The sequence below is a fragment of the Populus trichocarpa genome, chromosome 6 (genome assembly GCF_000002775.5).
Source record: "Populus trichocarpa isolate Nisqually-1 chromosome 6, P.trichocarpa_v4.1, whole genome shotgun sequence".
Classification (NCBI taxonomy): Eukaryota; Viridiplantae; Streptophyta; class Magnoliopsida; order Malpighiales; family Salicaceae; genus Populus; species Populus trichocarpa.
In genome coordinates this window covers 21,319,157-21,345,227 of record NC_037290.2, presented here as the reverse complement: position 1 = coordinate 21,345,227, position 26,071 = coordinate 21,319,157, and the positions used below count along the sequence as shown (strand labels likewise).

The 26,071-nt window shown below is 34.0% G+C and overlaps 4 protein-coding genes across 5 annotated transcripts; 1 reads left to right on the top strand and 3 right to left on the bottom strand.

Annotated features, from left to right (window-relative positions):
* Positions 1 to 35: 35 nt before the first annotated feature.
* LOC7466004 (transcription factor E2FA) lies at positions 36 to 5,637 on the bottom strand. 2 transcript variants are annotated; one of them, XM_024602539.2, is made up of 14 exons: positions 5,242 to 5,637; positions 3,504 to 3,696; positions 3,250 to 3,303; positions 3,064 to 3,149; positions 2,902 to 2,990; positions 2,736 to 2,790; positions 2,422 to 2,474; positions 2,285 to 2,335; positions 2,136 to 2,184; positions 1,966 to 2,031; positions 1,804 to 1,880; positions 1,467 to 1,695; positions 819 to 885; positions 36 to 734 (listed from the first exon to the last, which is right to left on the bottom strand). In XM_024602539.2, the coding sequence occupies exons 1-14, from the start codon at positions 5,434 to 5,436 to the stop codon at positions 637 to 639; spliced, it is 1,362 nt and encodes a 453-aa protein (XP_024458307.1). In that variant the 5' UTR covers positions 5,437 to 5,637; the 3' UTR covers positions 36 to 636. The 2 variants fall into 2 exon arrangements, with proteins under 2 accessions (XP_024458307.1, XP_002308444.3); XM_002308408.4 differs by having other exon boundaries at positions 5,230 to 5,636.
* A 1,277-nt stretch (positions 5,638 to 6,914) lies between these two features.
* LOC18109089 (transcription termination factor MTEF1, chloroplastic) lies at positions 6,915 to 9,619 on the bottom strand. The gene is made up of 2 exons (XM_052453649.1): positions 8,874 to 9,619; positions 6,915 to 7,614 (listed from the first exon to the last, which is right to left on the bottom strand). The coding sequence occupies exons 1-2, from the start codon at positions 9,489 to 9,491 to the stop codon at positions 7,576 to 7,578; spliced, it is 657 nt and encodes a 218-aa protein (XP_052309609.1). The 5' UTR covers positions 9,492 to 9,619; the 3' UTR covers positions 6,915 to 7,575.
* A 1,483-nt stretch (positions 9,620 to 11,102) lies between these two features.
* On the top strand, positions 11,103 to 14,463 carry LOC7466003 (2-Cys peroxiredoxin BAS1, chloroplastic). Its single transcript, XM_002309359.4, has 7 exons — positions 11,103 to 11,472; positions 11,621 to 11,695; positions 12,051 to 12,132; positions 12,227 to 12,306; positions 13,144 to 13,269; positions 13,846 to 13,959; positions 14,124 to 14,463. The coding sequence occupies exons 1-7, from the start codon at positions 11,275 to 11,277 to the stop codon at positions 14,238 to 14,240; spliced, it is 792 nt and encodes a 263-aa protein (XP_002309395.3). The 5' UTR covers positions 11,103 to 11,274; the 3' UTR covers positions 14,241 to 14,463.
* A 2,763-nt stretch (positions 14,464 to 17,226) lies between these two features.
* On the bottom strand, positions 17,227 to 22,439 carry LOC7485293 (cytokinin riboside 5'-monophosphate phosphoribohydrolase LOG7). The gene is made up of 7 exons (XM_002308406.4): positions 22,243 to 22,439; positions 21,027 to 21,124; positions 20,075 to 20,105; positions 19,627 to 19,726; positions 19,372 to 19,442; positions 17,913 to 18,056; positions 17,227 to 17,595 (listed from the first exon to the last, which is right to left on the bottom strand). Exons 1-7 carry the CDS (start codon positions 22,348 to 22,350, stop codon positions 17,500 to 17,502), a joined length of 648 nt encoding a protein of 215 aa, XP_002308442.1. The 5' UTR covers positions 22,351 to 22,439; the 3' UTR covers positions 17,227 to 17,499.
* Between the last annotated feature and the right edge of the window lie 3,632 nt (positions 22,440 to 26,071).

Below are 26,071 nucleotides of genomic sequence, written 5' to 3'. Positions count from 1 at the left end.
TCCAACCATCACGTGAGATTTTTTCAAGTATGAAATTATGGTGAAGCTGTAGGGAGAAACTTACGGCCACAAAGGCAGCATGATTCCATCCCAATGAAATATGACATTGATGTTTACAACTTAGTCCACAAAATTAAATATGTAACTAGCCCTCGGCTGGAAACCAATGCTGCCCCAAATATTATCCTGGTTCCCGTGCAACATTCTTATAGCATGCCGCCACTATAATGGCGGCTGGCCAGATCTGTTGCCTTCCAACGCTAGACAAACTACAGCACCAGCTATAGCAACAACAACATGTACATGTATGATGGAATAATAAATGTTAAATCAATTGTGTTGTGCGTGCCCTAACATCATCAGATACACCACTACTAAGTTCCATCATGAACGTCCACCATTGCAAACAAAATTCCCTTCCCTTGTTATCCTTTGATTTGCTTGCAAATAGACCACGAGGTCAATTTCTACCATGTAACATTAACCATGGATTATCATCTGCCAACTTCTAACACTTTCCTGGTTTGTCTTTCTTAAGCCAACTCATAATTGACGAGCATAGAAGGATGCAGATTGGTACAGGAAAAGAATCTCCTCAATGCATTGGATAAGTCAATATTTACCTCCGGATAGGGTTTAAACACCAGGAGGCACTTCAGTAATCCCATGCAATGGAGTTTGTGTCCTGGGAGTTTGGACATCGGTCACCCCAAAATCAGCCCATTCAATATTTGCTGTTGCCTGGGTCAAGGATTGATTATTGAACTCTTACATGGTCCGGGGAGGGGGGTATAAATGAAAAATAATTTCAAGGATACAGTCTGTCTTCCACATATCTGTAATACTTATGCCTGCGTCTGAAAGAAGCCAGTAATCTGAATCATCCTGCAACAGCAACAAGAATCAGACAGTCAGACACAGCTTACACATTTGAATACGGCTATCAGTTTTAAGTCATCCAAGCAGTTGCAAAATCTTTGGTATGAAATGACAACTTTGCACGTCTCATTTGTTTTATACATGCCATATACGAAACAATTTGGGGTTGGAAACCATCAACATACAGGTTTCACAGATGGCATTTACATGAATTAAGATGATTGAGTAAAGTCTCATAATTTGACACCTTGCTGCTTGAAAGAATTTTGGAAAAAAACAGCATTTTAATCTATTTGTACTATATAACGAAGTCATGATTGTCTTCCTAATAAATTATATTAATGTGGATTATCTCGGCTTTGTATTTATGAAACTGATACTGTATCAGGCAATCAGCAAATGGGCTTGAAACCAAAGCTTGAAATCATTGGTCAGACAAAGACGCAAGCATTTCACATACCCATCATTATCTGAACTTGTAAGTACCTTTGCTGAAGTCAAAACTATTATCCATAGAATATTTGTAAGACTCTTTCACAAGTAGTTAATTGCTAATAAGAACAAAAACAATGTACAGCTACACTTACATGTATATCAGAAGGAACAATCTTCATCATTCCCCCTAACTCCTGAGTAGTATTAGGATCAGAGAACATAGTTTGTGCCTGTTGTGCCAGAGATCCACTTCTTCCCTGGGTTCTCACATCAGTGGTCATCTCTGTCATTGGGTTTCCATGGGATGCTGAAATAGAAGCAAGTGGAATGCTCACAGATGCCTCAACGTTATTCATCTCCTCAAAATTCTCCTCGAATTGACTGGAAAAATAAACAGAAAGCTTAAATATGAGAAGAGAAGCAAGAAAAAAAATCAATAACCTGATTCACAAAAGACACCAGTGCACCATCTAGAAAGGGGCCACACACCTCACAAGGTAGACATCAATAGGACCCATAGAGCTTCTAAGGATTATCCTGTATCTCCTTTGTGGATAGTCAACAGCCTGTCATATACGGAAGCAATACCACTTTGGCATCAAGCACATGACATAAAGCACAAATAAGATAAATCTTCTTTTGTCAACTTACCTCATCAGGATCAGGGACTTCTAGAGTAGTTCCATGGGGAGCTTTAATTGCTATGAGGGTTTCATTCTGGAACAAGCAACGATAGAAAGTCAACAAAACCATCAGACAGATCAGTGTCCAAACTGGAAAACTATTATGGCTCATATAAAGTTTGAACAGAATAAACTGACCAGGAAACAAGGCAGACTCTTGATATCTTCTTCAGTCACAAAAAGCCTCCTGTAATTGTGAGAAGATGGATAAGGGTTATTATGGTTAGCAAATAAAACACCTGGTAAAATTAATTTTAAGTACATAGGGTTTGCAAAGAGGATTTTACTTCTGATTGTTCTCATCCTCACTCAGATCTCTCAATCGTTCCTGCATTTCTCTGCAGCAATTTGACAGCATCAGCATTATCCAAGCGATTCAAGATTGCAAGATTAACAGCTGTAACAAGGGAATCAACCATGTAACCTTATTTGATCATCTAGTGCGTGCTCTTCCATAGTAAGCTTTGCAATTTCTGCCTGCAGGAAAAGAAGCACAAGATAAGCCTCCTACATAGGAAAGCCAATATGTAATTTGTTTTCATCCTTCCCCTTTTCAGTTCCATGTCATCATTTGAATAGCTTCATAAAAAATGGACTATGGGGTAACGTGAACAAATTATCAGTGAGCAGTCACAAATCAAGATAAAAAGATATAGAACAATCAGACCTACGACAAATTGCAGAATATAAATTTAGTCAGGCTTGTGGAACAAACATACAATATCCACTTCCATTTACCTGTAACAAAGTTGCATCACCTTCTACCTGCCCTGGCCTTGAAGCATCAATACCCCTGGCCAACCATTCAATCAAATTAATCCTCACATGAGTTCCCACGTGGTTCAATCAAACATAGAAACAAAATAGTATGAATTTTCCAGAAAGTTTGTTATCATCAACTTACTTCCAACGTATTCTGTTCTTGAGTGTTTTTTCTATGAGACCAATTCCTTCCAAGACATTTGTTATGTCGTATATCCGTCTCTTTTGTACCTGTTCCAGTGAAAAAACTTTTAAGTATGATCCATTATCCTCAATGTAAATATACAATCAGAAACATGATCACCTCCAAGGTTTCGGCTGCGTTGTTTAGGTCAAGAATTCCATCATCAGCATGTTTAAATAGATCGACAAACCTTTTTGTCAAAAGACCTGAAAACATCAGTAAAATAAATATGAAAGCTTTCACAGCTATACAAGACAATCAAAATAGATATGAAATCATCTTGAGTGCCAATATTTGAAAAAATACCAAGGGAACTATCATAACGACAGCTGCCAGCTGGAGTAAGAGGAGAAGCACAATCTGCAAGTTCACATATAATATTCATTAGGTTCCTCTTATGTTGGTGATGCTTGGACAATAAAGATTTGTGCAAACCCTACTCAAAGGATGAAAAGACATAATCTATATACGAACAAGCTTACCTACAAAGGCTAAGCAATCTTAAAGCATGAAAAAGGGATGCAAAAGAACTTGCAAAGTTGATAAATACATCTCCTCACCAGCCTTTGACACCGGGGTTTGAGGTCCTGCTCCACTGCCCTTTGAGGCCTTGGATTTGTTGTATGTCCTTCCTCCTTTTGCTGATACAGGTGTCCTTAAGGAAATATTAGATATGCTAGTGGATCCAGGACTGCTAGCACGATTGCTGGGGCCAACTCCATTATCATCCAATGCACTCTTCCGTTTTAATTGCTGAGAGATGCCAAAAATTACAACTTTGTGTTAAATGACTGGGAGAAGTAAAGCAAACTGTAACACCTCTTAAGAACATAAGGTTATAAGCTGTTACTTTTACAATACATTCCAATCCAAAAATTGTCATAATAAAACACTAGGCAATTCAGTTTCAATTGGCAGAAATAATAAAACAAGACCACAGCCAAATAAACTTTAGGACCCGTCACAAACATGTTAGCTGCTAAGATCACAGAAAAAGTGATTTCATGCATGATCATCAAGATTCATCGGAAGTTCTTATACCATTCCTTCAAACTCCATCACCACTACAGCTACAATAAAAAAATTATATGAAACTATGAGCACAAGTAACCCCTTCTTGAATAGCCAAGAAGGCAACACGCCTACTACCAATATAATTGTCCTTAAGAATTATACAAAGCAACTAATGCAGTAACTGGAAATGGTGACCAGGTACGGAAAAAAAAGGCTATGCAGCTTTTCAGTGAAGGATTTCAACAAAAGGGACGTGTATGGCTGATTAACAGAGTAAGCACTTGAATGAATGTTTACATAAGTAGATTATTGCTAAACCAAAACCCATACCTAAAAACAAAAGCAGAGAATAGGGATAGAAAACAAGTTAGCATCCTGTTATAGTATGTTTAGACTAGATAAGGGGAGGAAAAGAAGGGTAAGTAAAAGTGGCGTAGCAACCCTCCCCTTGTTTGCATGTATCAGAGGGGAAAGGAGAGTGGCATACCTTCTCCTTGTTGGGTTAAAGGAGCAAGGGGGTTTAAATTAAAAAAAAAAAAGAGTAAAATAATTCTTTATTGTTACAGTGTGAAGGGATCATAACAGACGCTGTGGGTTTTCTTAGAAGAGGAGTTACGTTGTAGTAATCCTTTCAATCCCCTCCCTACCCTAAAATAAAAACTTATAAATCCTGGACCATTTGAAGGATTCGATACCCTCTCTTATCTTCCTTTCCATTTGAAGTCTTCCTGCCCAAACATGGTTTGGGTAATGAGACACAATTCTTATTCCCTAAACATGAAAAACTCACTTGAACATCAGCGTGAGAATTTTTACGGACAATGGGCTTCCATCAAACACTAATATATTTATACCAAATAGAACAAATTACAAAATTCAACACCAAATCCAAAATTATCAGCAATAAAATAAGTCAAATGGGAATTCAAATTTCAAATAAACATCCATTCAGATTCTGCAAAAATAATAACCATTATAGTATAACTGTCAATCTCACAGCAGCCAAAAAAAACCCTCAATTTCTTTTCAAATTCCAAATTTTCCCTTCCTTTCCCACAATTTCTCAGCAACCAAACACACCACAACCAAAACAAAAAAAAAAAACGCATTTAAAACACAATTTAACTTTCATTGACATCAAATACTCACACATACAATCCCTAAAAAACACATTAAACACCGGCATGAAAAACACAAAAATTAATTAAAAAAATTCAAATGTTCATGAATATCTCCATACGAATATAACAGCAGAGAGAAATTGAAACGCACAGGAGATCTCACAACAATAGCCTCGGCATCCCGGTCGGCGGTGACTCTACTAGTACTCGGTGAAGAAAATCGGTGATAATCATCAGGAGGAACAAACGATGGCTTCATCGTAGCAAATGCAAGCTGCCGCGTTAAAGGAGGCTGGATCGGTCCTGATGGAGGCGGCGCCGCAGCCGGTCTGGTTGAGGCTTTAGCGCCGCCGGACATAATAAATGAAACCTAAAATAAAAAATCGGAGTAAAAGAGAGAAGAAATTATTTGATTGGTAAAAAAGATAATTAGTTAATTTGAAGGCTAGAGAGAGAAAATGTGTTTAGAGAGAGAATGCAGGAGTGGGGAAAGTGGGGGTTAAGAGAGACAGCAGAAACCGAGGGAAGGAGGGAATTTTTTGTTTCGGATTTAGGTGGAGGGAAGATAATTATCTTTCTTTTATATTTTGGACCGTATATTTGTATTTTATTATTTTTTGACCCCATAACTCTTGGGGATTTTTTGGTGTTTTGAGCGTTGGGGGATGTGATTTGAAATTATTTATTTCTTATTTTTGGCAACATGTTGAGGAATTCACAATTTGTACCCGAAGAGTGACAGAATCTTTCATTATGGATCTTGCTAAGCTAGCTTATGAGATGTCTTTCTAACAATCTTGGACATTTGTGGAGCAATTCGTGAGCCTTTTTATTTAAGAAAAAACATATATCCTGAGGATCGCACATAGACGGCGTCATGATAATCATTTTTTTATACGGCATCATGATAATAATCTTTTTATACTAAAATTTTTATGGTGACATGGGAGGAAAATAAAAAATTCTTAAAATACAAAATTGCTACCTAATATTTTAATTATTAAAAACTCTAACTAATTTAAAAATCTGGATAAAAAAACTAATTACACAAATAAAAGATATTAATACCCCTAGTACGTCTTATTTAAAATAAGTTGTATTGTTTATTTGTTTGATATAAACTAAATTAATGTTGTGTTTCTTAATTGTTAATTTGTCTAATTATTAAAGTTGATTTATAACAGTAGAGTGGACTGTAGTTTTAGGGTTCAAATCTAGCCATTTTAGAGTTAAAATATAAATAAAAAAATTATATTTTTTATTTAATATCGAGAATATATTTTATGTATAAGTTCATAATCTTGTATATTACAAGAAATAAAATAATGTTTTAGTGTTTTTGAAATGTAGACTGAATTCTAATGAATAATCATAAACTGATTATGATAGTTATTGAGTAATTTTTATATTTTTCAAAGTGTAATAAAAAAAATAATTTTTATTCTTCATAAAAATACGTATGAAGATTTTTAGAATTTGGTCGTATACACACAAACAAAAATATTTTTTTATATTTTTTAAATTGGGGAAAAATTAATTTTTTATTTTTTAAAAAAAATTCAGAGAAAAAAAAATTTTAAATATTGAATTTGTATCTTACCATAAGAGTCTACAACTCGATATTAAATGAAATTGTTGGAAAAACACATAAGAATTCATAAAATAATTTTAAAATAATCCTTGAATTTTTTTGTTAGAGTTTTTTTTGGTCCTGTTCGATAAAAACACAAAAATATCAATAGCCCTCTTAACTAAAAATTAGATGCTTAAAATTTGTATATGACTGTTCGGCAAGGTTATTTGACAATTAGCTAATTTGGTCACAATTTTACATTTTTCTTTCTTGACAAGCATCATCAGTTAACGTTTTTTTCACCATCTTCATGTGCATTCACCCTCGTTAATTACGTCGGCGGTTTCCTAAGTATTGTTTCAGAAACAAAAGCATTTGCCTTCAAGAATGCAGTGACATTGTTCTGCTTCGTTGTCTATTGAATGGGAGTTTTAAAGCGGCAATTGCTTGGAGTTATGCCAAATCGAAAGTCTCATCAACCTAAGAAACCTCTTCTTAAACAAGCAACTACCCGTAATAAAACAGAGGCAATTCAGTTTCAATCAGCTAGAACCGATTTCTTTTTGCTTATGGTTTGATGGGTGGGCACAGTTGAACGAGGATTACGGGGAGGAAAGAGAGAATTCACTGACGATTAGCAGGCTCATCGTTGGTTAGCTCAGCCGTGCATTGATTTGAGTTAAGCCATGAAGGGGTTGTGATGCCATGGGGGCAAAGGACCGGCAACACTGATCCAAGTGTCTTCAGGGTTTGTTCTGGAACAGGCTGATTCTATCTCACAAAAAACCCATACCTGGGAGGAATAATCAGTGGAACATATCAACGGAACAAATAGCAAATCAAGTTATCCTGCGCAGCCAGTTGCCTAGGACTCGTGCAAAAGACGGGTAGATTTCGATTTCGAAATGCCAAGATGCATGGCGACTAAATTGCAAACTGAAAAGAGCTCGATCCACCTTGGCCCTGCAAAGAACATGTCATTTAACAAATTGAATTCCTATCTCGACGCCATACAAGTAAAGAAGTCTAAACCTTGAAGGGAAAACCATCCGCGAAAGTCCAACAAAACTCTCATATGTCAACAAATAACCACGCAAGTTTTCTCCTTGAAAAAAACCACATGCTGCAAAAGCATAGTCGCTTACCATGGCTGAAAACTAAAAACACAACTAATGAAAAGTCATAACTGTGAAAACTAGGCCCTCTCATTGTTTACCACCAACTCCTATACCAGTGTCCTCTCCTTTCTCTCCACAGACATGACACATACCTTGCTTCTTTCTTTTTTTATATATAGAAAGAGCAAAGAACTCAAATTTCATAGGGATTCCATCTTAAGTTTCAAGGCATACAATACCAAAAAAAAACCCCCTGATAACATTGCTTACTGGCAATTCAAATTTGACAACATACAGCTAGATTGAAAAGGCCAAAGTCGCCACAAGCATGTAGATTGACAAGCAAATTAAGGTTAGTCCAGTATAATACACTAGATTATATGTGCAATGTAAGAAAGAAGACACTATTTCAATTGCATTACATTTATCAAACTTATTCTAATAAAAGGCTCCTAATAGAAAAAACTAAATGGCATAGATAACATAAAGATGCAAATTCACAGCCAGAAAAGTTCTGATATTTTCATCGAAAACGGCGGCCAAACACCTTCTTACGTAAAATCTATGGGATTGACGATTTTTGTCACAGCTGACAGTAACATACCGGCAGTGACACCATCTAGCCACACAGCAATCCAAGGATACATCCACCATACAAATATAAATTTACTCTGTGCTGGTAGAAGAATCAATGTCACAATTTACAGAATACAAAGGAGAACTTCTCAAAGGAACTGAAGAATTACAACAAGCATCAATCCTACTTACAAATTGCGCCTCTCTTGTCTTTAACAATGTATGTAGAGGAAAATACAAACCTTTCTCAACACAGCATTGATGTCGAGGCTTAATTCTATTCTCTAAACTAAAAGAAAAATACTGTGGAAATTCTTTTAATTCCTTCAGATCCCTTCCCATCTCCACAACAAAATAATTCAACTTGGGCTCAATATTATTCTTAATGCTGAAATTAAACAGCTGTGGAAATCTCCTAAAGATGGAAACAGCATCTTCATGAGAGAACCCAATTTTCTCAAAGTATTGGATTCTCGGTAAAAGTTTCGTTTCAACACTACAAGACAGTAGATACGTGTGTCTTTTTACCTCTTCAAGGCCAATGTTTTTTAGGAAATAGAGAGCGGGGCGCAAGCAATGCTTGACGCTGGATACGAGCAATCTGGGCCGTCGGTTTATGACATGTTTTAAATCGGAGCCGCTGACGCGGGCTTCGCGGAGTAGGAAGGTGATGATTGGGGTGATAGTGGAAGGAGTGGAGTTGAGGATTTCCGGGCACATGGAGATGATTCGGCGGAACTCTCGTGGAGTGAAGTTCTTGGAGGTCAGTAAATCAATGATGGATTTGATGTTTGGTAAGGAGGCTGTGAGGATGATCGGACGGTGGTTGTTTATGAGGGAGAATATGTCTAGGCCTATTGAGTCAAGGTAGAGCATTTTTTCTTGAAATTCAGAATTGGATGGTGGTGGAGGAGTATGGTGTGAGGATATGGAGGGGATTTCTGGTGTTTTGAGGGGCTTAAGAGGAAGGGAAATGGTGTTTGTTTTGAAGGAAAGAGAGGGAAAATGGAGGTTTCTTGGGCAAGAAAGCGGGGAGAAATAATCATGGAAGGACGATGAGGGAAAATTGTGTGGTTTGGGAAAAGGAAATGGGGAGGATTTGTTGCTGGTGTTGTTGGAGAGGAAATGGAGGAGTGTGTCTTGCATCGTGTCGGGTTACATTACATGGCTGATTGTGAGGGATGGTAATGCTAGTGTTTTTCTTTGGTTCAAGGGAGTGGAGGAAATGGTGGTGGATAAGGCTCAAGAAATTTTGATAAAATGACTTGGAGATGAAGAACAAGAGCTGCTACTATCTGGATGAAATCAGAAGAATTGGGACTAGAGGCTTGTCCCATGAAGAACAGAGACAGGCCTAGCACCATGGACTGGGTCATTTGAGTTGTGCCAATTGTACGTTGCTGGTTTCGGGTCCATAAACTGGCTGGACCTGGGCCATGTTTTTTCTTTTGCCTTGCGTCATGACACCCATTTTGGAGTGTTTAATGATGATTAACCATGTTAAAAAAAATGTTGTTAATTAAAAAAATTCAAAATAAAAAAATAAGAAACATGGAATTTCAACTTAAGAAATACATTTTCCTCTGTAAAATTTAATTTTTTAAAAAATTTATGAATATTTATTTTTATTAATATATAATTAAATAAAAAATAATCTTAAAAATTTCCTTCAGGTATCATGTGAGCGTAAAATATAAAATAAAAATAAAGTGAGAATTTGATTTGTAAGAAATAGATGGACATAAATATATTTTATAAGTGCATACTACATAGAGTCCTGATAATTAACATTAACATATGTACAATAAATTGTGAAATAGAGGAAAAAACAAAAGTAATAGTTTTTATTTCCAAAACAAATCCATAAAAATTGACAGACGAGTGTTTATCATACAGTAATGTTCTATTTTGTTCTGAGCAGGAGTTATTGTGCTTAACATGCTTATGATTTTTTAATAGATTTTTGAAAGCTTACCTTGGCTGGTGGTTGATAAATGAGGTTTTTTTTTTTTTAACGTTATTATTTAATTAGGGTTTTATAAAAAGCTCGGAAACTATTTGCTTCGTGAAGTTGAAAACTGGTTTAACAGTATCTGAATTTGTTTTTAAATAATAATAATAATAAAAAGGGGAGAATAAAATGAAAAAAAGTTAAATATATGAAAGATGAGATGACAAAATTAGATAGTGTATGTATTACGGTAGTAATTGTTTTTTAAAATATTTTTTATTTATATATTAAAATAATAATTTTTTATTTTTTAAAATGTATTTTTCATATCAGCATATCAAAATAATTCAAAATTAAATAAAAAAAATTAATTAAAAAAATTAAAAATTTTCAAAAATATTTTTTAAACTTAATAAAAAACACACTTTTAAAATAGATTTTACACCAACAAGAACCATTGCTCGCATTATATATACCGTCCTTGTTTGAAAGTGCGACTCAAATAAAGGTTGGTTAAATTTTATTTTTTTTATATAAAATTAATTTTTTTATATATTTTTAAAATTATTTTAATATAATAACATTAAAAATAAATTTTTAAAAATAAAAAAAATATTATTTTAAAAAAATTACAAATAAAAAAATAAAATAAATAATTTTTATCACACCTCTAAATACTTTCTGCATTTCAGATGGCCCAAAATGTATGGAACGGGTAACCCACTTGCCCTACCCTGTACAGTCCACAATGTACATAATAATAATAATAATAATAATAATAAATAGTATCTATTATTCCTTTGGGTTTACTCTCTCATCTCATCTCTATACTATGACTTGGTTTTAGTTTTTATCAAATCACTCATATCATTTTTCCAGCTTATACTTGCTTGCTGCTACCCGCACCCAGACACCACGTACAACTACAAGAGAAGGAGCCCTCTGCTCTGCTCCGCTCCCTCCACCCCGGAAAAAAAAATGGCCTGCTCGGCAACTTCTACCTCTTTCATCTCCTCTATCGCCGCCGCCAAATCCATGGCCACTCCTCTCTCTAAAACCCTAACTCTCCCCAACTCCTTCTCTGGTACACGGAAATCTATCCAATCTCCCGTCCTCCGTTCCATTTCCCTGACCCGCGGCTCTCATTCTGCAAAGTCCTTCGTTGTCAAAGCCTCTGTAAGTTCAAACATAAATAAATAATTCAGATTGGATCGATGATTTTTATGCCTTCAATTTGCGTTTCTATAGTAATTCTTTGTAAATGCTTCTCTTGTGTTTGATAATTAGTCTCTAACTAGGTTTGCTTTCGTTTTCATCTGTGTAGAGTGAACTTCCATTGGTTGGAAACGTAGCACCGGATTTCGAGGCTGAGGCTGTTTTCGATCAAGAGTTTATTAAGGTAGTTTGTGCTTACAATGCTGTTGAATATAAGGAGTTATTTTCATTCCTTTTTTAACCGACTTTTTTAATTAAATTTCTTAATGTACATTGAAGTATTGTTTGGTGAAATTTGGACTTGAAAAAACAGTTAATTGCTGCTTTGATCGTTGTAAAATCTTAACTGGTTAATTGTTAACTTGATTAACGATGATAATGTGTCAATCAAGCTAGTTGAGATATGTTTTATTCAGGTTTCTTTGTGAAAATTGTATTCTTTTAATGAATGTGAATTGATTTTGTTACCACCTTGCAATTGCGGTCATGTTTTGTTGTTTATTTTAAACTCTAGTTTGATTTGGTAATTTTGGTTTCAGGTTAAACTATCTGAATATATCGGGAACAAATATGTGGTTCTATTTTTCTATCCATTGGACTTCACATTTGTTTGTCCCACAGGTTTGTTTTGAACTCAGCAAATGTAATTTGAAGTTTCAATGAGTTGTGGATGCTAATTGTTCTTCAATTTTTTTTTTGACCCACTTGTGTGCAGAAATCACTGCTTTTAGTGACCGTTATGAGGAATTCAAGCAGATAAACACAGAAGTATTGGGTGTTTCAGTTGACAGTGTGGTATGTTCTTTTGTTTTTTGAAAATCAAGAAACAAAATCCTAGGAGTTGTATGAATCCGGCCTGAAACTTTGGTGGTTTTTAAGTCTTCACTTGAAGTTTTCAACTTTATTTGATGATCTGGCTCTCACACAACACACGCATTTAGATAATGTCTCTAGATAATCTCATTGGAAACTTTTGTTTCTGTGAGGTGGGGGGAAGGATTCTTGTAGCCAACCTAAGCTTGCTTGGATTAAAGCTTGGTTGCGGTGATTTGCATGTATGTATATATGTATTAGTTTCATTAACAGAAATAATGCGGGCCTTGCTTGCTAGAACAACTGAGAAAATTGCATGGCCTTTGCATGTATTTTGAAACTGTATGACTCAAATCACAGCATTCTGTGTTGCTCAGCTGAAGTGAATATTGTGATGGACAAAGCTTGGACTTGGTTGAAGAAGAAAATAGGAACTGATAATTAGTGTAAAGAATCTCAATTTTGGTTCCTGTCATAAATCTATTGAATTTGGCTGTAGAAGTTATAATCTTCATATAATGCAATTGCAACCTTTTTGGTAGCAAGTTAGGTCATTACTGCTCAGTGGCTACTATTCCATAAGCTTTTGTCTGTTCTAGTAATACATAAACATTTGCGTTAATAACTGGAATTGTTTATTGATATTGATTACAGCTGATTTTCTGGACAAAATTAGCTTCTAAGTTTGTTTATTGATATTGATCACAGCGAATGGAAGTATCCACTATCCATTTGCTGTATCACAGCTGATTTTGGTCTTGGACTAAAAATCAGAAATTGTTTATTGATATTGATTATGTCATGATACTCTTTGTGCAGTTCTCGCACCTTGCCTGGGTCCAAACAGATAGAAAGTCTGGTGGGCTTGGAGATTTGAAGTATCCTTTGATTTCTGATGTCACCAAATCCATTTCAAAATCTTATGGAGTGTTAATCCCTGATCAGGTATGAGGAGCTCTTTTTTTTTTTTTTATTGTCATTCTAAAAGAACACAATAATCCCCTTCGATTCTTTTAATGTGTGTACATGCACACATCCATGCATTAGTTGTCTTCTATTTATTACTGGCATGAATCAGTATGAAGCTAAACTATTGTGACTTAGGTCTAATGCACATTTAGTTCTCTATTGAACGGGAATCAGACTGTCTTGTTCATTCTCTTAGTGGTCCTATGGATCCTGAAGTTAATGCAGTGCGTAACTACATGCATGTACATGCACACATCCATGCATTAGTTGTCTTCTGTTTATTACTGGCACGATTCAGTACGAAGCTAAACTATTGTGACATAGGTCTCATGCACATTTAGTTCTCTAATGAATATTGAATGGGAATCAGACTGTCTTCTTCATACTCGTAGTGGTCGTATGGATCCTGAAGTCAATGCCCATTGTCTGATAATGTTGGGAAAAGGGTTCTCATATTAAACACCATGGCCACTCAGCCTCTGCACGCTGCTTGGAGGAGGAGCCCTGGCCTCTGCATTCCTTTTATTTATTTAGTTATGGTTTTAATTTCAGGGAGTTGCTCTGAGAGGACTTTTTATCATTGATAAAGAAGGAGTCATCCAACACTCCACCATTAACAACCTTGCCATTGGGCGTAGTGTTGACGAGACAAAGAGAACACTCCAGGTGATTTCACAAATACAGGGCAACAATATTCTAAAATCAGAAGATTTTGTAAATTAAGACTTGGTTTTATTGTAGATCTAAAGTGCCTTTGGGCATGCATATGTTCTCCTTCCATTCTGATTGATTTCTGTTTAATCGTTTTTTGCTTTTGCATTTTCGTGCAGGCCTTGCAGTATGTGCAAGAAAATCCAGATGAAGTTTGCCCAGCTGGGTGGAAGCCTGGTGACAAGTCCATGAAACCTGACCCAAGACAGAGCAAGGATTACTTTGCCGCATTGTAGAGGGGGTAGCATTTGCATTGCGAATTTCGTATCACTGTGAAGTGTGAATTAGGGAGATGTAAACGATTTTTATATATCATGTAATGTCTTTTAAGACATGCGAGTTTTGAGTATCAATTTTCGGAATAAGCGCACTGGACAGGAATCTCTCTCTCTCTCAGTTCTTCTTTTTCCTTGTAATGGAATGATATTGCAAAAACAATGGCATCATTTCAATCCCCAATTCTAGTGTGCTTGGGCAGTATAATCAGCTTCTATCTCAATTCAACACACAATCACAACAGAATGAATCACAAAAGCATCAAGAATGGGGATGCTTTTCAGTGGGTTGAGATTTGGTTGTGCATGAGCTGACCCGCCGAACTCCAAAAACTCCGTTGGTTTTCATTTTCAGTCGACTGAGATTTGGGTGGGCTTAGCCAGCTTGCCATTGCCGAAGTCCTTTGCAAGTTGCAACAGCCTTGGCAAACTTTGGAATAAAATATGGTTTTGAGTTCATCGCTCAAATTTCATAATAGCTCAAAGGAATCTGCATGGAAACACACCTCAAGGCAATGCCATTTTTGTAATCTGGGTGTTATGTGTTAGGTTTTCTCCATGTTATCATCGCAATGTCACCATCAATTGTTGATAGCCGGGCTGTGATCCATCAATTGTTGCTTGGTTGATTGTCTATTTTTCATTGTCTGTCCTCTGTAATTAACAATACCAAGTGCCTTCAATTAGGTGGCCATACAATGGTTGACTGCTAGTGTTTGGAAATCTGCTATACTTGTTTTTAAAAATGATTTTTTAAAAAAATATATTAAAATAATATTTTCTTTTTTATTTTTTTTAATATCAATATATTATAATGATTTGGAAATATAAAAGAAAAAATAATTTAAAATAAAAACATTAATTTTTTTAAAAAAAATTTTAAATTTGTTTTTGAAATGTAAAAACAAGAAGATAATGTGTCTCTCACCTGTAGACACAAGCTTGAATCACGGCTTCCTTAAAATATGGTTCTTTAGCTTTCAATCCCACAAAAACGGAGGGAACTACTCCTTAATTTCCATGCTTAACTGAAATTAAAGAGAAATTGGGAATATTATTTAATCCAAATTTCAAGTGTTAGCTTAAGCTGAGAGTGAATTTAATTGCACCTCATTATATATCATTTCGATTTCAAATCCAAATATATATATATATTGCAAAGAAGACTTGGAGTCTTAAAATGGGTTTCGTGTTATGAAGGATGTTGTATTTTTTAAATGGCTGTTAAAAAAAGATGGAAAACTCCATGAACAAGAAGCCGTTCCCTCTCAGACATTATTTGGTTTATCATGACCTAAAAGATCAAATATTCTAAAAGATACTCTGATAATGTGTCACTTAACGTCTTCAAATAATCCGAATCATTCTAGAGGATTGTTAATTGTTGGGAGAAACTCTTGGATAGTAGTAAATTAATGCCCATACATGAAGACATGCGAGATGCACTGCCTTACAGAAAACTTCAAATTAGTCTCCCTTGTGTCGTAATGTTCTGATCTTCCACAAACTGATTATAAAATGAAAGAGAATACTTTATCAAAGATATTGAATTCTGGTTGGGAACTAAGGAGGGGGTGTTTCAACTATTTAAACTTTGATGATTCCATGTGATATAAACTAAATCATAGGAGAAGAAGAAAATTAGTTGCAGAAGCAATCGGATGTAGTCGGGCTAGTGATAACAGGTGATTTTGAGCAGTTAGGTGTGAGTCTACTATAATTAGATGAGGATCTGTCCCAGACATATTACGTGGATGGTCTGCCAAATGTATTTATGAACCAGTAGGACATGTCTAAGCCAATGAGAAGGTCTGGTCGCGCTAGACAAAAATAATAGCTCAAAAAAATCATAACATTTTATTTGACCGTTGAATTGCGCTCAAATTTTTATAGAAGTTTCGAGAAATCGTTTTCCTTATAGCAACCACTGTATTACTATGCATACCATCAAATATTTAGATATTAAAAATCTTGCTGAGGCCTCCAATTTTAACAGTTTTTGTGATTTTTTTTTTATTTTTAGATTTTATATTTCTTTTATTTGTAATTCTAGATTAACTCGGTCACGAGTTTCTGGTCTATTTAAAACATTGAAAATCTCATAAAGAGACAAATATTTTTATTATTATTTAGAGAGAATAAAGTTATGAATTTGGGGCTTATATTTATAGCCTATTTGCCTATAAAAAATACATGTTTTTTTTTTAATTGTTATTTTTAACTTTAACCAGAATCATGAATACTAATCAGTGATCGGGATTGCATCCTTTCTTATGTGGGACAAAGGCTATATACATATAAGCCTTGGAAGAGAGAAGAAAACAATTGTTCACCAACATGGGACAAATCTTTATGATTGAATTTTGGTTTTTTCCCCAACTCCATCAAAGAATTCTTAAGATTAATTTTGTATTCATTCATAATTGATTTTATAAATTTTAACATTTTAATGTATAGCACTCATCTAGAAAAGAATATTTTTCAACAAAGTGTTTAACTTAAAATAAATAAATCTTATTTTTAATTAGTCCCTGAACATGCACCAATTATTTTCAACGTCACCTAATTCCCTCCGCAAAATAGTAGTCTTGTTCCTTTTAGTCATGTCTAATATCAGGAGCCGCATGCATTTGCTCATAAAACCTGAAGCATTATAGTGGAAAACGTGGGGTGGCGAGGAAAAAAGGTTCAGATAATCTGGTCACTTGGATGCCAGAAGCACTAGCCATTTGAGGGACCTTGATCCGATGCTTAAAAATGGTTAAGACGTGATCGTCCGTGTTCTGTTAAATTTACTTTACGAACAGGAACACAAATTGTATTGGTTCAGCTTTAATGGATTCTACTGTAGATAAAATGGCTTTTTTTCTTCTTCTAATTACTCGATCTGGTCACTTTGACTACATAAACTACATAATACCATCCTTCTCGTCTGAAGATGGAAACAGAATTATAAAAAAGCCTGAATTGATTCCATTTCTTCCTTCCAAGTTTTCACAAAAGGGCAAAAGGGGAGGAGCTCCTTTTCCATTACATTATATATATTGGACTTCGAGACATCAGAGCTGACTCAATGTCAAAAAGAAACCCAAAAAGCTCTTCTTCTCAAAGCTTGTTGACTTGTTGTCTACGGTATACAAGACCGTATATACCTGTATCACACCGAGCAAGCATGCAAAACCGAAGTCCATGTTGTATATACCCCCAAGCAAAGAGATTACTAGGCAACCCCAGATTCAGGCACGCAGGTCAGTCTATCATCAACCTCCCCCCACACCAACTTGGCTGTTATTTCATCATGTTCTGGCACATAATCCTGAAGTAACAAAAAAGTTACCCAAAAAACAATGAGATATGTATACGGAATCAGGTTATGTGAATCCACCAGGTAATAAAAAATTACAGTGCCATTTATTTATTCATTTATCATATATATAGCACCCATTCTCGCGCACAAGGGGCACCCTACCTCCCTTTCTTTTTTTTCTTTCTTTCTTAAGATGTGATTTGAGTGGAACTTGACTCCTAAGACAGCAAATCACACATGAACAAATATATATTGGAATGTTCAAGGAAGTCATCCTTCTGAATTGTCATGCAAAAAACCATGTTTTATGCAAGAGAAGCATTTACCTCTAGCTGTCTGAACAATTGTTTAGCTGTGGACGCAGACACGATAATGCGACGTGCGGCAGGCGATATAAAGCCTTCATCAACGGCCTTGTCAATGAAAGACAGCAGCGAATTATAGTATCCATCTACATTCAAGAGGCCCACCTGCAAAAATAACATGAAAGACCCACCTGCTTAATTCCCTAATAAACTACATTTCACGATACCGAAACATCTTAATTTAAATACCAAATTAACCTAACCTACTATTAAAGAACCCTTGTTTTGACCATCAGACCTTCACATTTTTTTATGTCTCTATTGGGAACTTTCTCCCATTCAGACGGACATCCTACCAACGAACACGCCATACAAAATTATATTGCTTGAAGATGGCATATCTTAAGCTAATCTTCCCATGTGAATCCATTGAAGGGCCACATGATTTGATTCAAAGCTACATTACTTCTCTATCACAATCCATAACATTTATTGACCAAGATGGCGTCAGGTTAGCTTTAGAAGCATATGCAACAACCAAACAGCCGTGAACTCGAGAAACTTGACATATCTGACACCTTCCAAGCTTCCAGGCGAGCTAAAATATTTTAAGATATACAAAGAGTTGTAGAACTGGAAACATGACAACATGTGACGCAACAATAACGGCTGCTGCTATGTTATGGGGAAATGATCTAAAGAATAAGAGAGAGTTGCTGGTCAGGGCATACTACCATCTTAAATTCCCATCATTTTAGTTTGATAATTTTCTAGTAATTACATAAAAGTACAGCACCTTGAACTCCTTTCTTCATAAACAAGATATCTTTACGTTGTGGTTCATTTAAACGAATTCTATGAATTTTTAATCCTTCTTTATGCTGCACAAATATTAAATGGATTATCATGCTTGTTCATTGTTAACGAAGCTACCCAACAAAGTTCTAAGAATTCTTTTTTATCCCTTGTTAAAAAGACACATGCCGCGCAGATGTTGGATACTTTCTGAAAATAGCCATCTAAATGTCCAATAAAAGCTAATGAACCTGACACATGGGCGATAATCATAGCATGTCATCTTAAACTGCGAATCAATGATTGTTCTAGTAAAATTCAGTTTGTTACCCATCCTTTTGTCTCTGCTAGTTTCTTAATCAAGCAACGAAAAATGTTAATAAAAGCAATTAAAGATGAAAACAGTGCATATACTTTTAGTTAGGTTTTTCTTGTAAGAGACAATTGCTAATAAAATGGAATCATTTAAATTTTGATGCCTTTGGAAAAGCATAATTGTAGCTCGCGCGTGTTAATCATTGTTGTTCTTGGATAAGAGAGTGTTGATCATTTTAACTAATCTTTTCTTCATAATGATTTCATGGTTTGACTTTCTGTTATGCAACGACACAGGACGTTAATTATTTGGATCCGTCCCCGCAAATGATCATTCTCTATAAAAAAAAAGTAGGAGAAAAATTCTTACAGGTTTGTGATGGATATTAAGTTGAGCCCATGTAATTACTTCAAGTAATTCTTCTAGTGTCCCATAGCCCCCTGGCATTAACAAAGATCACAGTTAAGGACATTGTGAAAAATTACTGTAATGCATGAACATATACAAGTCCAATTGCATGGGAATTCTGTCTTGATGCTTGATTTGTGACTGTGAGAACCTCTTAACACATTGCATATACTGTTCATCACATCCCATAAAATAGTCTACGTATCAAATCCTTACCAGGGAGGGCAATGAAGGCATCGGCTTGGCGAGCCATTTCAGCTTTCCTTTGATGCATATCAGATACAGCTCTAACCTCCCCGACAGGCTCTCCTGTTACCTGCAAAAAGATTGTATATATTACAAAATATTTAATACTTGTCATTAATCAATGCCTCGTTTAGTTTCACAGTACTGTTAGACTTCTTTTAAAAGCCAACAAACACACATCTACTTCTTAATATTTAAGTGTGTTAATAAACAACTGAGGAGCTTGGCTGAATGGACAGATGGGTCACGAAATGCAAAGACAGTGGCAGAACAAAACATACTAAATGTATCCAATGACATCATATTGTCTTATCATTGCATAATTTTACTGCCATTAATGTAGACAAAGCACATGATCATGTAAAACAAAACTGAGGTTTTGCTTTATACTAGGGTGTTTTAGTGTTTGTTTACATACCTCTCTGGGCATTAGGGACCTTGGGATAACTCTGCAAGATGAAAACAATCCAAAAAATGCAAGTCAGGAACAATATCCAAGCAACACAGGTTCAAAGAGAATAATGCATGTGAAGATTTTTTTGAAGGTCAGTGAGTTTTATTGATCTTAAGGAAGCAATTTAGTTGCCCCCAGGCAAGGTCATTTGACAACCTAAACAGGCCTTCAATCTTGTGACACTACTTACTACAGGGGTAGCGAGGTCTTTCTAAGAATCAAAATTGCAACTGCTTTCCTATTCATGAAAAAGAAGGGTGCTCCAATCACTGCCTTAAAGTTTGCATACTTTCTACCAACCTTTTCAGTCTCTTTCTCTCTAACAGGAAGACATGGTAGCATTACACTGACATTGCAAGGACCAAAACAGATCCACTTTATCCAACTCATGATCAAGGCTGCTCAAAAGGCTTCCCAAACATTAGTTAAACACTCGCTTTTACCATAGAACTCTAGCCATGGTCATAATAAGCACAAACCAATAATAATAAATTCAGTACCACGTCCACAGTTACTAGCTACAAAATTAACGTGTTCGAAACACAACTTTTTCATTCAAAAGAAGAAATTAAGAAAAGAAATTGTTAAATTCCTCATTTCTGTCTGGACCAGCATTTGATCCCATGATGTCTGGCTTTGAGTAGGTTTGAGAAATGGGAATTCCAATTCATTGGAAATTAGGAAATCTGCATGGCTCAAGAGGAAAAACTGACAGTAATAAACAAATAAGCAAAAGAATGTCTGTCAAACCCCATTTCAATGTACCAAAGGGGAAGGTAACTATTATAATGAGAAAAAATGATGCTTGTCTTGTGAAGCAGACTTCTTTTACTTGACATCCAAAGATGTAAAGATCGAGTAGAGAGAGAGAGAGAGAGAGAGAGAGAGAGAGAGGGATGGAGAGGGAGGGACTAACCCTAGAACATGGCGCCCACCATCATGAACCGCCTGAGAAACAAGGCCCATTAACCCCACGCTCCCACCTCCATAGACCAAATCAATTCTTCTCTCAACCTTCAAGACTCATAGAAAACCAAACCCAGTTAACACGTGTCACAAATAACAATCATCAACACCACAAGATATTCATTAGTATGATTCAATAAATTAACCATGGAATTCATTATATGACAATAATAATCATAAGCTTCTAGTGGAACAAATAAAAACTATAAAGACCAGTGAGTGAAAAAAAAATACTGGCAGGGAACCCCATAAACAAAAATCATGGAGTTTGAGTTTGTGAAGTAGTGCCCAAAGGGAACACGCTTAAAAGAGTCATGATATCAAGGCAGCACGTTTGGTTCCCCAGGGGATTAACCAAAGAATATTCATCTTGTTTTTATTTAGATTTTAATATTTTCTTTTTCTTGAAATTAAATTTACAGAACCAAAAAAAAACAAAAACAAAGGATCATGCAAGAAGGCTGCTCAACTGACAGGCAGGTTACAGCTAGCAGTCTCTCATGCCTAACATAAACCCTAAACCTTCTCTCCCCCAGCTAACTTCTCTAACAATCATAAGCCCACGTTGAAAGCTTGTTTTGTGGCAACTTGCAAACACACCACCACCACCACCACTCCCACACCCAGTACTTGAAGAAGGGGAAAAAAACAAAGAAGTATATTTGCAGAAACATGAAGCAAAATCATTCAGGCTAATGGAATGAATAAATATACAAACTTTTTTTTCAAAAACAAAAGAAATAGACGATGAAAATATTGAAGAATCTAAAAAGAGGGTGTCTTGTTGCGCACTAAAAGCCAAAACCAAGACCATAAAAAAAGATAATAACTTTAACCAAATTGCGCGTTGAATGAAGGATTAACATTGAAATATTTTTATATATTCACCCAAAAGATTGAAGGAAAATTTTAGAATCTCTCCTTCAATGAGCAAAGTTGAATTTCTAAGACCCAGAAAGAGATAAGGGCGAAAAAAGAACACAAAAAAGAGGTGCAAAAACGAAGAAATTGTCCCAAGTTGGGAATGGTCTAAAGAAAAGCTATTCGAAAGAAATGTTGAATGGTAGGGATGAATATGTGAAAAGAACCAGGAGAAATCCATTGTATCTGTGAGCTGATATGAAGTGTGTGTGTGTGTGTGTGTATACATATATAAATACAATTACCAGTTCCTTGGCCAACTCAACAGCAGCTTCCTGGTAGCTGGCTTTCTTGCCTGAACTACTCCCACAAAACACGCAAACCCTCTTAAACTTGGATTCAGTATCCTCCATCTCCCTCCCTCTCTCTCTCTCTCTCTCTCTGAGCTCTGGCTTTCTTAGTTTTCTCTCTCTCAATGATGGTGTGTTTGAAGAATGAGAGGGTTGAGAACGAGAACAAAGTGAATATTTGTTTAAATATAGAAAATTCCTCCCAAACTCACGTTAACCCCTTTGGCCGTGTTATTGGTAGGTATTTTTATTTTTATAATTTTCTTCTTGGAGAATAGGGAAAATTATATACTTGTAAGGGGTTATTTATTTGTTTAGCGAAATTTACAACTCGTATACCTTCTTCTTTCTTAATTTTAATATTGTTGTGTTTCTTTTAGATTATGACGATTCATAGTTATTTATTTAAATTCAATGATATAGATTAGGTAAAAAAACTAAATAATAAAAAATAAATTATTACCTATATATTTATTTAATTTTAATTTAATAATTTATATTTCATAAAAATGATTATTAGATTTATTAAAAAAAAACATGAGAGGATACAAAAATATTAATTGTCAAGAGGTTTTGAATTGTAGAATAACGTATGAAAAAATCATATCGGTTGGGGGTCAATATGTCTATCTATATTCTATACTTCCATTCATGTTAAAAATGAGATTTCCTTTTTTATCATTTATATTTAAAAATTGTTAAAATTATTTTCAATCATTTCAAGTTTTTATGTTCATTTCCTTTCCAAAGTTGGTTTTTCTAGTGTTAATAAATAAAAAAAAAGGGAAAGACTTGATATATCCAAAATAATATCAACTTCTCTATAACACAAAGAATACTAAGGACTTAGATGTGTCTTAATATATGCGCACCTAAAACATAAAATAATTAAGTAAATAGATAAATATTTGTTTTAAAAAAATCGATGGACAATTCCAAGTTCAAAGTAAAAATAATAATAAAAAAAAACTATAATACAAGCAAAATTGCATGATTTTCTTTCCAGCAATCTACGGGTAGCTTTACAATGAACTTCAAGAAAACCCTCGTCTAATTGAACTTTTTCGTGCAACAAGTTTTTACTATACAACACAAAAAATTAAACATTGAAGAACCCCATGAAAATATAAAACAAACAAAAATAAGCATTGAATGAAAACAATGCTCAAAACTGTATAAACATTAGATAAACTAAAAAACATGAAAAAAAAACACATTTATTATTGCAGATACTAAATCTAGAATAATAAAATCATAATAGATAAATAAATAATCTTTTGGTTAATAAAAAATTATTTGCTGATAAAAAAACACTCTTGTACGAAAGCGGACTAGGTTTTATTTATAAAATGTATTAATATTAACAAAACATTAAAAGATGTTGCTAAATCACTATAATTATACCCACAAAATATTATTTATTGAAATATTTTTCTGCTTTTTTGTTTTTTAATTTATTCCTTCAATAACTCAATTTTTTATATATTAAATTTCACCCTTCAATATTAGATTATTTTGGGAATTGTATTTTATATATATATTTTTTATTTTTTTTCTATTAAGTTATATATTAGTCACATGAGTTTAGTTTTTTTTTTCTCTCAATTTCAGCATTTAACATTAGATTTGTTGGAAGTTGGGTCTTATAATTTTTTTATTTGCTTTTTATGAATTTATCCTGATATCATTACCCAGATTGTGGGTTTAATAGGTTAACTTGAGATGACCCGGGATGACTTATGTTGTTGTTTTTTTGCTGCCTTTTCTAATTAATTTTTTTTTAATTCATCCTTCAGTATTGAGTTTGTTGGAAATTGAACTTACTATTTTTTTTTTATTTCTATAGAATTATTATGATCTCATGACTCAATTCACATGTTTGACAAGTTGATCTTGATTATTTTTTGGTTATTTTTTAATTAAATATTTTTTAATTGGGCTTCACAATTTTTTTCAATTTTCTTTTCATAAAGTTTTCTTGATTTCATGAATCGGGTCACGGGTTTAGAAGGTTGACCCGGGTAGAGTCGGTTTATTTTTTTTATCATTTTGTAATTGAATATATTTTTTTAATCAATTTCATCCTCTAACAACTCAATTTTTTTATTTATTTATTTAGTTTTTCTTTAATTTTATCTTTTAATATTAGGTTATATAGGGATTGAGCTTCATAATTGTTTTTTCAATTGCTTTATATAGAGATATCTTGGTCTCATAATTTTTTTTTCCTCTAATTCAAATTCATTTATAATCCATGCTAAACCTAAAAAAATATCATTAGTAAATATGAGCAAATAATTTCTTTTGTTTCTATAAAAAAATAAAACTTTCTATTTTTTACCATTGTTATATATTAAATGCAAGATAAGAAAATGCAAGTAAAGGATAATGGATATCTACTCCATTAATTAATTGCTCACTTACAATTAACTATAAATTAGAAGAGGAGGTTTTATTATTCCTCTCATCACAAAATATTATTCATTGTAATATACTTTGTTTTGCTTTTTTTATTTTTATTTATTTTTTCAATGAATATATGTTTTTTAAATTTTATTTTTTAATTATCTATAAACTAAAAAAAAGAGGTTTTAGTGTAACCCTCTTCACAAAGCACTATTTATTGGAATAATGTTTTACTTTTTTTTAATTTTTCTACTTTAATTAGTTTTTTTATTAATGTTTTTTATTTCATTTTTTAAAATTGTATTTATTTTTTATTAAGTAATCACACTCACATGATACGAATTGCGGGTTTGATGGATTAACCCGACTAGCTCAAGTTTTTTTTTTCTTAATTAACTTTTCTTTTTCCTATTTCATCTTTAATATTGGGTTGATTGGGGTTTTACTGAATCCCTACTCACCAAACATTATTTTATTGAAATAGTGCTTTGCTTTTTTGTTTTTCTTCTCTGATTTTTTTTCAATCAATGTGTTTTTTTTAATTTCATCCTTAAATATTAGATTTTTTTTATTGAATTATCATACTTTCATGATACAAGTCATGAGTTTGACGAATTAACTTGATTGATTCAAGTTTCATTTCTTTTTTCTTAATTAACTTTTTTTCTTCAATTTTATCTATTATTATTGAGTTGTTTGAGAATTAGACTTCATGATTTGTTTTGTGTACTTTCTATTATGTTATTTCAGCCTCGTGACTTGAGAATAATGCTTAACGGGTTAACTCAAGTTGGCTCGAGTTATTTCTTGTGTTTTTTTTTTATTGATTTTTTTTCAATTTTATCATTCAACACTATGTCGATTGGTAATTGAGCTTCATTATTTATTTTGATATGCTTTCTATGGGATATCTTGATCTCACGATCAAGGTCGTTGATTTTGGTCTTTTAACCTCAGTTAAATCAAGTTTTTTTTTTATTTTTTTCTAAGAGGTTATCTTGGTCTCATGACCCGGGTTACGAGTTTGACGGGTTAACCTAATTGACTTAGTTTTTTTTCTTAATTGACTCTTTTCCCCCAATTTCATCATTTAATATTGTGTTTGGTTGTGAATTAGACTTCACAATTTATTTTAATTTACTTTATATTAGATTATCTCAGCTTCATAATCTGGGAATAATGCTAAATGGGTTAACCTAGGTTGACTTGACTCATTTTTTATTTAAACTTTTACAAATTTCACCGTTCAACATTAAGTCCGACATAGGTAATTGAGAATTGAGTTTCATAATTTATTTTGAATTACTCTTTATGGGTTATCTCGTTTCATGATGAAATCATGAATTTGACAGGTTAACTTAAGTTAAATCAAGTCATT

Coding starts and splice junctions, on each gene's coding strand:
- LOC18109089 (XM_052453649.1), bottom strand. CDS start 9,491: ATGCAAGACACACTCCTCCATTTCCTCTCCAACAACACCAGCAACAAA. Junction 7,615..8,873: donor AAAACATTGGCCTTGAAGAG/GTAAAAAGACAC, acceptor TGTTCTTTGCAG/GGCCAAGGTGGATCGAGCTC.
- LOC7466004 (XM_002308408.4), bottom strand. CDS start 5,436: ATGTCCGGCGGCGCTAAAGCCTCAACCAGACCGGCTGCGGCGCCGCCT. Junction 2,791..2,901: donor AAGAACAGAATACGTTGGAA/GTAAGTTGATGA, acceptor ATGGTTGGCCAG/GGGTATTGATGCTTCAAGGC. Junction 2,032..2,135: donor AGAGTCTGCCTTGTTTCCTG/GTCAGTTTATTC, acceptor TGCTTGTTCCAG/AATGAAACCCTCATAGCAAT.
- LOC7466003 (XM_002309359.4), top strand. CDS start 11,275: ATGGCCTGCTCGGCAACTTCTACCTCTTTCATCTCCTCTATCGCCGCC. Junction 11,473..11,620: donor CCTTCGTTGTCAAAGCCTCT/GTAAGTTCAAAC, acceptor TCATCTGTGTAG/AGTGAACTTCCATTGGTTGG. Junction 13,960..14,123: donor AGACAAAGAGAACACTCCAG/GTGATTTCACAA, acceptor ATTTTCGTGCAG/GCCTTGCAGTATGTGCAAGA.
- LOC7485293 (XM_002308406.4), bottom strand. CDS start 22,350: ATGGAGGATACTGAATCCAAGTTTAAGAGGGTTTGCGTGTTTTGTGGG. Junction 19,727..20,074: donor GGTCCCTAATGCCCAGAGAG/GTATGTAAACAA, acceptor ATCTTTTTGCAG/GTAACAGGAGAGCCTGTCGG. Junction 19,443..19,626: donor TGCCTTCATTGCCCTCCCTG/GTAAGGATTTGA, acceptor TGTTAATGCCAG/GGGGCTATGGGACACTAGAA.